The 11,192-nt window shown below is 46.7% G+C and overlaps 1 protein-coding gene across 1 annotated transcript; it reads left to right on the forward strand.

Annotated features, from left to right (window-relative positions):
* Positions 1 to 7,744: 7,744 nt before the first annotated feature.
* On the forward strand, positions 7,745 to 10,751 carry LOC126539714 (uncharacterized). Its single transcript, XM_050186568.3, has one exon. It carries the CDS (start codon positions 7,769 to 7,771, stop codon positions 10,607 to 10,609), a length of 2,841 nt encoding a protein of 946 aa, XP_050042525.3. The 5' UTR covers positions 7,745 to 7,768; the 3' UTR covers positions 10,610 to 10,751.
* Positions 10,752 to 11,192: the final 441 nt, after the last annotated feature.

The raw sequence follows: 11,192 nt of genomic DNA on the forward strand, positions 1-11,192 counted from the left end.
GAGTGGCTCAACACGGCTAGGATAGCAACGCAAAACGACAGCAGGTACGCCAACTACCAACCGAAGTAGGGGCCCGATTCACAAATGTTTTCGTCCGTAAAAGCGCTTATCTTTGCCATTTGCCGATCATCTTCCGTAATGGTATGCAACGGAATCGGAATGGCTGAAATTTGTTCTTTCTAAGAATTTTCGTGTACGAGCTTTTTGTGAATACAGGCCCAGATGCTTTCTACGAACAAATTTTGGTTGGTAGAGTTGACGTACGTCCGGTCATTTTGCGTTATAATGGCTTCGTCTTGTTGAGCCACCGCTTTCTCTTTGCACTGCTATACTATTTAGCGTCCTCAGGCCCAAAGCAAACATTTTCTACTAGGAAAATGTAACCTTTGTACTCTTATAGTGTTCATTCTTAAAGTATCAACTCCACTGCGCGTTCGTTGTTAGCTCAGATTTTCGTTTGCGACTTACGTTCTTACTCTCATCTTGTTCTCTTCCTTGCTCTACGGGAACCTCTTTCCCCCTAGATCACATGGGAGATATTAAATTCCCCCTAGATCACATGGGAGATATTAAACAAACCACATGTCAGGGTAAGCTCCATGCCTTGTCCATCTCTCCATTTATCTCTGTCTCTCCAATGTACAATTAAGAGAAATTACAACCACAGGCCGTATTCACAAAAATCTCTTATGTCAGAATTGTTTCTACAGAGCGAATTCCACCCAATCCTGATGCGGGACATGCCATCCTCGAAGGTGGCTGTCCAATGGCAAATGCTACTTACAAGTGTAAACTTTTTCAAATTTCTACCAGAATATTTTTTCAGCTTATCACTACAGGCAGCAAAGCAAGCCCAACATGTTTAGCCATTTGATAAGGTTACTTCTTGCTTCCTGACTGTACAGCGGCAGACCCACGCTGTATAGCTCTGCCTAAGCAGCATCAATGTCGGTGTCCCAATTTAAGCACGTCAATTCCGGAAACTGCGTGGTAGTTTATTTTGCGCAATGTCGTTGATAAGCTGCACCACAAAGAGTTACCTTCGTCGTTTCTTTCACGGCAACTTCTAATTTTGGAACATAGAAATTGTAGAGGGACCAGGAGAAAAAGAACCAGGCATACAAACACATGAAGAAGCATAGTTTGTGAAGGACTACTTTTTGTTAAACTTAAGAAAATAAAAGGATATGAAGCGAAACATCTGCTTATATCTTCTATTATAAAAATTCTCCTAGCTTTAGCTATGGGCCAAGGGAACATACGCAAATGTAGATTTTTGTTGTGCTAGAGATAGGCCGGTGAGTAGCGAGGAAGGGAAATCGTTGCAACCTTGTCCTCTTCAATGATCTGCTGTTACTATGTTGTTATATGTTACGACTCGCTGAATTTTACAATCAGCGTTTCAACGTCTCTCGAATGTTTATTCTCGGCCACCAGCCGCTTTGTAATTACGTTCTTTTGTACACTGCTTCCCTCTATAATTACTTTCCGCATTCGTTTGCAACTTGACCCTTTCTGAAACCCCAGTTACCGGTTTATATTCCTAAAAAAAAAGGTTTCTCGTTTGCATGTGAAGTATAGTAATACTGCATCTTCCTATCATTGAAGAAGCTCATCCGTTACAGAAATGTCGTGGCCTGGAATACGAAGACGCCATGTCCCAGTTTCCGCCTGGCTGAGCAAGCTGCATATGAATCATTCCTTTTCTTGGAGCGAGAACGCCAGCTTTCGCCGGCAGTGAAATCGTTCATCAAGTGCACTGCATACGACTCCCGTAGCGCGTGATCCATCTTTCTTGCCGTCTGCCCACCTTTTCTGATAGCCTTGGTAACAAACCCCGTAAAGCGTAAACCTGCGAGAACCCGACCTCTCCGTAAGAAATATTGATGGCATGCCTGGTGTGTTCAGTAAATCCAAGAAATTGTTGCTAGGTTTCCATCTTTTCCTCCCACTTCCTGTTTGTGCATAAACAGGCACCAACAGGAGTAGGTTGTAGATCCTTTGAGCAAAACCAAAGGTGCTCTGAGTCCTAGTATATTTATCGACGCCACAACTTCCTACTACGTGATATTGTTAATAATAGAATATGTAGTTAAAATAAGCGAGTAATAAGCTTGTTAAGCAAAAAGAAAATCAGGAACAACGTATTATTGAAGCCTTACCGCAAGTTTCAGTTTCTTTTTACGTCGGCTAACAGAAACTGATGTTAGAGCCGTGAAAAGTTATGGTGAAATTGTGGTGCTCGTTGGTTTACTTATTGGTGCCCCTCATTGTGTACTACAAACACTATACACCAATGGCCACGAGAAATTCGTGCAAAACTATTGTAAGTAAGGTACAAAGCCTGAATTTTAGTTATTGCATGAATGCATAACAATGCTTTTATATTAAAGACATAAAACAAACGAATAAAACATGTCTCCGCTAAAAGCTTTTCAGTACGGTGCTATTGGTGATTCCGTTCGGTCAGGCGCCGATAGAAAATTAAGGGTGATGCTCACAATTCGGAGATATAAATGTTCAGTAAATTGCTCTGCTAAGAATTTGGCGATGATGTGAAATAAAAAATTACTGTAACTAATCTTGGCTATTGCGATAACATCTCTATTCTGTAAGCATATATTGAGAAGGCAAACCACCTGCATAAAGATGCTGGCACCGGGTGCTGAAGGATAACAGAGTGCTTCAGCTTTCCTCTACCTTGCACTTATTTATTTCCTTCAGAACGTAGTTAAAGTTTTAATAAGTTACTTTAGCAAAGTAAGTGCAAGAACTAAGACTACAACACGTAACCTTTAGAGTATACAGCATTGGACTTTCCCGTTTTGTGATGTCGCTTGAGTTGCAGGACGTAAAGTACAAGCCCATGACCAGCCAAACGACTGTTTCTGTGTTTCTGCTGTCCATGGCATTCTTCGTCATTTTCATTTGAAAAGCGATTATTAGTTCTCTCTCTCTCTCTCTCTCTCTATATATATATATATATATATATATATATATATATATATATATATGCGTACAGGCGTCCACATAAGAATATATTTTGCTGCACAGTGTACAGTGGCATGTGGTTTTCTCTGGGCTGTTGTTGTTTCCCCACAAAGCTATCTGGAAAGCTTAGAAGTGCAGGATGGCACATGCGGGATGTTACTTATGACTTCCGAATTTAATTTCTAGTCATTAACGTAGAAATGTCTCAGAGCTATAATGAAGTTTTGCGTCAGAATCACACATCCTTTTGCAACCCACGAAACTTCCAGCGATCTACAGAGCTTCAGTCACAGAAGTCTCCGCCTTAAAGAGCCAAAATTAACGCCGGTTTACGCTGAACGCCACCGCAGTAAAATGTCCCATGCAAGCGAATTTTAACCGCAAAACGATAGGTGCACAGCGAACTTTAACTACAGAAATAAATGCTGGAGCTTGAATGTTTTGATATCCGAGAAAAAAATTATTTTGTTATTATTCGCTTGTTGTCTAATGATGTTCTGTGACTCTGGTTACAATAATTCTCACCTCGTATATGAGTCAACCATTTGGAACACGACAGAACACGTGGAGCTCGAACAGATGACGTTGTGCTGCAACGATATAAAAACGACTAATTAGACGTAGTAAAAGGAAGCATTACCAAAATACACTGGTGTGCAAGTCTCTGATATAGTTCAGACTGGTGGAGGTGCAAAAAAAGGTTGCGCTCGAATATCAACGCCAAAATAACTTCTTCAGTACCGTTTTCGTTGACTTTAACAAAACGATGAGTCGTGAAACCAACATCTGGTGAAGTTGTGAGCCGATAGGAGAGAGAGCTGCAAATTAGAGAAAGGCAGGGAGGTTAACGAGAGTTAAAACCTCCGGTTGGCTATCCTGAACTAGGGGAAGGGAAAGGGAAAGTAAAGACGGAAAGAAGAGCGTGACAAAAATAAAAGCGTGAAAAAGAAATGAAAAGGGACGGAATGGGATCATTATAGTCTTTCTTATAGGCCACTGGAGCCGACAAGAGTTACCTCTACACTTATAATGCCCAGCGGCAATTTGTACCACGGCAGCCACAGATGATGAGTTTGCTTTCAGAAACTTCTACGAACGTGAAAATGGCGCTTCCGGCAAGGAAGAGCAAATATTCGCAAACCCATTTCCTGTCCAAAGAAATGGCTTGGAGTGTTAGGTGCGAACGTCGCAGAACATGTTATTTCAGTGGCTTCCAGTGAGTGGAAACTCAACACCGGGAGCAAGCGAGTAGTACATTCCCTACTTGTGGAAGTGACAGAAGAGCTAACTGTAAGGATAGCTTCGCATGCGCTCGAGTGAATGTCTCCGTATGGAGTGCACAAAATCACAGAAACTCCATCAGTCCTGCTCGCCACGCAGAGGCAACCTTTTCTTCCCACATAGCAACTGTCACGTTCTTTCCAAATTCAAGCGCTGTTTAGGTTCAGATTCAACGTCTCCAATGTTAGTAATGGCTTCTTCTCCGGATAGTACAACTTATTATCCTTCTTTATTCGAGAAGAGGTGTGTTTCTATGTTTGATCTCGAAATTCAGTAATTCCATGCGCGACCTCGGAAGAAAGGTAATATATTGCCACACGACTTCTGGAGGCTGGCCCCAAGATAAAAAGGGAAGTAACAGCTGTAAGGAAATGCCTGATCATAATCACGATTTTTTTCCTCTTACTCGCGATGAAGAGAAATTTTATAGTAGAGATGAACATTTGAGCAGTTATGAAATAGAAAGAATGACCGTCAAATAAGAGTTGCATCAACTTGTGAAGAATAATCTAGTTGCCTGAAGAGGTTGAAGCAGCACACTCCTTGAAAGAAAAGTACTGAAATAATGACGTGTTATACTAGCCCAAGTTGAAAACAGTGTTACCACGAATACAAACATTCCGACTGAAAAGCAAACACTTTAATAAGCTCCCTTTTTGAAATAAGAAAGAGCCTTGCGCTAGAATATCCTCTGTGATGAATGCCATTCAGACAATCCTGACGCCTTCCTAATGAAGAAGTTGAGTGTTTACCACATGTTTGCAGGCCATTCCAAAGCAATGTCAACTGTTTGCTAGATTTGTAGCCCTTCCAGTGTTTCTTCCTTTTTCCTTTAAAAAAGCCTTCCTTGTGGAATAGTACGGGTTTTGATGAGTTTTGTGTTTCGACTTGCTTACAGCGGAGGTTGCTTTCAAAGCGAGGATTTCGTTGGGGCGTCCCATCGGTTAGTTGTCGTGGTTGATGGTGCTGGGGCTACGGGTGGGATATGGGGAGCAGCGTGCACCGCTCGGTGAGAAGGGAGGAGAGTGGCGCCAAGAGAAAGAAGGCACAACAAAAGGCAGCAATGTACACCCATTGTTTCGCGTTAATCATGACGTGAAAGGGTAAGGGGAGTGCGGCGAAGCGCCAAAAGTCAGCCGCAAGCGATTACGATGTGAAGAGAGTATGCCAGCTAGGAGTTGGCATGACAAACGGATGCTCTGTCGGCAGTGGCGACTGAGTGGTCGCGAATGTGTCCACACTCTCGCGAGAAGAAGTCACCGCTAGAGCAAACCAATTTAACGTTTTTGTTTACTCAGTGTTGAAAAAAGATCATGGCTTTCTACCTCCCTTCGGAATGATGCGATTATTGGTCCCTTGGACATCAGTTAAGCCCGAATTCTCAACCTCCTCCTAAAACTAGATCCGAATACGTCTAACGGCCCTCATGACATTCCTAAAATTTTCCCCATTAGACATGCGGAATTGTATATCAAGTACCTCGGCCTGGTCTTTCGGAAGTCACTTTTAACTTCCAAACTTCCAGACGATTAGAAAATCGCCAAAGTAACTCCAATCCACGAACCTAGAGACACAGAGACGTCGTGTAATTTGAGGCCAATAACATTAACAAGCTCATCCAGCATGTTGCACGAGCATGTGATTCTGAAACATATCACGAATTTCTGAGAAACAATAAATTACTCATCACCTAATAAACATGGTTTTCATAGCGGTTTGTCAACCATTACTCAGCTCACTGAAGTAGTTTATGACCTTGCACGTGCTATCAATTACCACAGTCAAATTGGTATGATTACTTGATCTATATGAAGTATTTGATTCTGACTGCCACAATAAGTAATAGCCAAACTAAAAGAACGTGCATAGATAAGGGGAATAACTACCTGGATTAAAGCCGTTTTGTTAGAAAGATCTTAATTAGTGGTAATATAAAGCATATAATCTAAAACTGTGTCAGTAAAAGCCGGAGTTCCGAAGGGATCTGTGCTTGGGCCAGACTTATTCTCAATATTCATTGTTGCGATAGAATAGCAAATATATGCACACTCCAGGCGCATTTTTGCCGTCGTCATCGGCATTGCCACCAGCGTTGCCATGATGTTCCGTATAAAGTCCAAGCCTGATAACATCGTCGCTACGCGCCTTTTGCTGTATGTGTAGGTGAAAGCGTGGGAGCCGGTAATCTCGTGGGCGCAAGGAAAGAAAGCCGAGAGGGAACGCGCCGTCTTCCTTCGCGCGCATGGCACCCAGAGGAGGGGAGGAATAGGGAGGGGATGTTCTACTTTGGCGGCTGCTTCGTATGGCGCGGCCATGCGAGTCTGCGTGGGCTTTATCTCGAAAGCTATTTGCAATGGGGGCAAAGGGAGGAGTGCAGGGGAGGTATAAAAGTAAACCTAGCGGACATTTCCATTTATTCTGATAATGAAGTTCTAATTGGCTGGGCTGGACTGCGCGTCCGCAGCAGCGAGGCGTCACAGCCACTCAGCACTTCAGCAGCAGACGAAATGTACATGTCCACTAGGTGGACTGTTACAGTGTACCTCCCCTGATAGCTTCGTGTGCGCTGTGTTTTCGAGGCTTAGTGTGCGTTGAAGTGAGAGGCAGCATGAAGGTCAATTCGCTCCCTGCTGCTGCCGCGCTTCCTCATTCGAGCGTTTTGAAAGCGACTTTACGCAGCCATAGAGCGAGATGTTCTCATGTTTGCTTGTACACACGTGACACCATGCTTGTTAATCTAGTTCGTTAATTTCTTAATTTAAAAAGATAAAGCTAGTACCCTTACTTTGTGTAGCTGTCTAGTAATTTGTTGTCGCAATTGATTCTTCGCCCTTCAGGTTGAACTGCGACTTTTTAATGACATGACCGGTAAAATAGAGTTCAGTAAAACGCTATTTGCTGATTATTGCATTATTTATGAGAAATTACCATTCGCAAGGATCAGTCTACTTAAAAGATTGGTTGGCATTCTGGCAGACTTGTTCAACAGTTGGAACATGGCAGTTAACAAAAAAATCCGTGACCATGGCCATCACAAGAAGGAAAGAACCATATAACTACAGTTACCTCAGTAACGATCAATTCCTAGCAAAAGAGAGCGCAAATATTTAGTAGTTACGTTAACATCTGACAATGGTAGTGATTCGTTAACACGAATCACTACCATTGCACTGTGCAAACTGTTCTACCTTAAACGATGCCTAAGACAATCACCTCCTTCCACCAAACTCCTAGACAACACGACCTTCGTGAGACCTGTTTTAGAGTATGCTAATGCGGATGGTTTAGGTGGTTGAAAACTAACATTAAAAAACTAGAAACTGTTCAACGTAAGGCTGTTAGGTTTATTCACACATATACTAACGTACGGATTCTCCTACTAACTAACCTGTTGGTTGGACTGGACATTACGGACATCGAGCAATGGGCGGCCAACGTCGTTGAGACGATGGAAGGAGCCACCAAAGAGCTGGAGACGGACGAACGGATAGACAAGATGGACAGTCGGCTGGCCCACCTGATAGAAGCCAAGCAGTCCATAAAGGCGAGGTGGCAGAAGCGACGAACCAACCGAAGTCTAAGGAAGAAGATCGCCGAGCTCAACAGGCAGATCGAGGTCCACTGCAGGGTGCTATGCACCCAACAGTGGAACGAGGCCTGCAACGAAGCCGACGGACAGATGCATAAGGGCAAGACGTGGAACATGCTGCAGCACCTCCTCGACGAAACCACGACCAAGGGCCACCAACACAACAACCTGGCCAGAATCCTACACAAGGCAATGTGTGAACACGGGGAGGACGAGGTCAAGGGGCGCTTGGACGCCAAGTACCTACCGACCACCCCCACGGAAAGACACCCGGATTACCAAGGCAACGAGAACGAGACGCTAGATCGAGACATCCAGACATGGGAAGTCAGAGTTGCCCTGCAGGATCTCAATGGCAGGTCCGCCGCGGGTCCCGATCGAGTGACCAACAGAGCGCTCAAGAACCTCAACGAAGCGGCCATCGAAACGCTCACGAACTTCTACAACAAGTGCTGGCAAGAAGGAAGGCTGCCCAAGCAATGGAAAGCAGCCAAGACGATCCTCATCCCCAACCCTGGCAAGCCGCCCAACATAGAGAACCTCAGGCCGATATCGCTCACTTCTTGCGTGGGAAAGGTCCTCGAGCACGTTCTCATGAACAGGTGGCAGCGTTACCTGGAAGAATCGGAGCTTTACCCAAATTCCATCATCGGGTTTCGGAAGAAGCTCGGGACGCAAGACGCCATGATCTTACTGAAGAACGAGATCATCGACGATACGACGGGCACCAAGGACAACAGAGCCATACTCGGGCTGGACTTGCAGAGCGCCTTCGATAAAGTGAGGCACTCGGCTATCCTGGCCCAAGTATCCAGACTAAACATGGGCAGAAGGACATACCAGTACATCAAAGACTTCCTGACGGAACGCACCACCGAAATCTGCGCGGGAGACCTGCAGCTCGAAGAGAAGAAGCTGGGAAGCGTCGGAACTCCGCAGGGCTCGGTGATCTCCCCGCTTCTCTTCAACCTCGTGATGATCGGAATGGCCAACCGGCTAGAAAGAGTAGCGGGAGTCCGACACACCATCTACGCCGACGACGTTACGCTATGGGTACCGGGAGGAAGCGACGGACACATCGAGACAACGCTGCAAGAAGCGGTCAACGCCATCGAGGAGCAGCTGGGCGGGTCCGGACTCGTTTGCTGTCCGGCCAAGTCAGAACTGCTGGTGATTCCACCGACAGGAGCGGGCAGGAAAAGAAAGAATATGGAAGTTGAGTACGAGCGGCCCAAGATCACGGTCAAGACAGCGGGAGGACAAGTAATACCGGAGGTCGAGAAGATTCGAGTGCTCGGGCTGCTCATCCAGCGAAACCGAGTCAACGGTGAAACGGCCAACAAGCTCGCGGCCAAAGCGGCCGCGGCAATGAGACTCATCAAGAGGGTGTCCAACAGAAGAGCAGGGATGAAGGAGGAGAGCCTGACTAGGCTCGTTCAATCCTTCGCAGTTAGCCACATAACGTACGTGGCCGCTTTCCACAACTGGAGGCCGAGCGAACGTAACAAGATAGACGCCACCATACGCAAGGCGTATAAGGCGGCACTCGGCGTCGTCGGGAGCACGAGCACCGAAAAATTCATGGCGCTGGCAGTCCACAACACGCTGGACGAAATAGCCGAAGCACAGAGAACGGCGCAACTCGAGCGTCTCTCTGAAACGAGAACCGGAAGAAAGATACTGCGGGACCTTGGCCTCGAGCCGAGGGAAGGCGAGCAGCAGAAAGACGTACCTATACCGGATAGCATCAACAGAAAGCTGAGGGTCTGCCCGATCCCGAGGAACGTGAACCCCGAGCACAACAAAGAGCGGAGGTTGGCGAGGGCCAGGGCTCTCGTGGACCTCCACGCCAGAGAAGAAGGCGCCATCTACGTGGACGCGGCGGAGTACCGAGGGAGCAGCGACGCATACGCGGGGGTGGCTGTCGGGGCATCGACGGGTGCAACGAAGACCGCGGCGAGCGTCCGGACTCGAGAGGCGCACCGGGCGGAGGAGGTGGCCATCGCCTTGGCCGTCTCCGACCCCGGATGCACTACAGTGTTGTGTGACTCTAGAACGGCAGTGAAGAACTACGCCAAGGGTAGGGTATGTAGTGAGGCTGCGCGCATACTGCGCAAGGCCGAAGACATCGGACGCACAAGCGCTGTGGTGATCAAGTGGTTTCCGGCCCACATGGGCAGTGACGTGTCGGAACGCGGGAACGTGAACCACAACGAGACGGCCAACTCGGCCGCGCGAGGACTAACCAACCGCGCAGCTGCAAGCACGGCCGACTCGGAGTGTTGGTCGCGGTGCAGTGCCAAGGACAAGATTACCACCTTCAACGAAATAGTGAAGTGGTACAGACTTAACAGACAGACTATGCCGCCACCTCACCCGGGGCTTACCCGGAAGGAGGCAGTGTTATACAGGCAATTACAGACGGGGTCCCTGCTCACCCCGGTGCTAGCTAAACACGTGTGTCCGAGCGTGTACGCGAGTGACGTGTGTAGACTGTGCGCTAAGGAGAGAGCCACCGCGGCTCACATCCTTTGGGACTGTAGTATAAATCCACGAGAAGCCAGCGAGAAAACGACGATCCCGCCGCAGCTAGAGGCTGCAACGAGGAGATATGACCAAGATACACAACTCAAGGCCGTCCAGCAGGTCTCGGCAGCTCTAGAGAGGCAGCGACCTCGCGAAAGCGAGGAGAAGGGGGGCAGCACCCCGAGGAAGGGGGCGGCGGCCCTCTCGGATCCGCGGAAGTAGCGAGGAACCAAGACCTCGAGGAGCACAATGCACGAGATTGACGTAGTGGCCGCGTCGCGGTAAAAGCTTGTCCTCCCTGCGTGGAGGGAGCCTAACCGACTCTGCAGGCATTTTCACTAAAGTTGTTCTCTCTCTCTCTCTCTCTCTCTTGGTTGCCTCTGGCCTTCAGACATTAGAAGCTAGAGAGAGATAGGCCCAACTAATACTTCTTTTCCAGATTCTTCATAATACCTATAAAATGGCCCAGTGCAACTATTTCGCTTATGCGTAGTCACGTGAAAGCCTTCATAAGTATCTCCATAAGTTGGTGCAATACTCTCACAGGGTCGACGCATTTACACGCTCATTTTTTCCATCTGCAATGCGGAAATCGGGTATAATTAGATCGCGATATAACAAGCATTAACTATCTGTCTTACTTCCATAGCCAAATACAGGCAGTAACTGTAAATTGACAACCAGCACATTTACCAACACACGCTGACTGTCTTATCGAGCAGGATTTTTTAATAACCTGTTTGTCTCTCTTTTCTTTTCTTGTACTTTTCTTTCTTTAGTGTGTCTGTCAAATTTTATCCTACGC

This window comes from Dermacentor andersoni, chromosome 5 (genome assembly GCF_023375885.2).
Source record: "Dermacentor andersoni chromosome 5, qqDerAnde1_hic_scaffold, whole genome shotgun sequence".
Taxonomy (NCBI): domain Eukaryota; kingdom Metazoa; phylum Arthropoda; class Arachnida; order Ixodida; family Ixodidae; genus Dermacentor; species Dermacentor andersoni.

Coding starts and splice junctions, on each gene's coding strand:
- LOC126539714 (XM_050186568.3), top strand. CDS start 7,769: ATGGACAGTCGGCTGGCCCACCTGATAGAAGCCAAGCAGTCCATAAAG.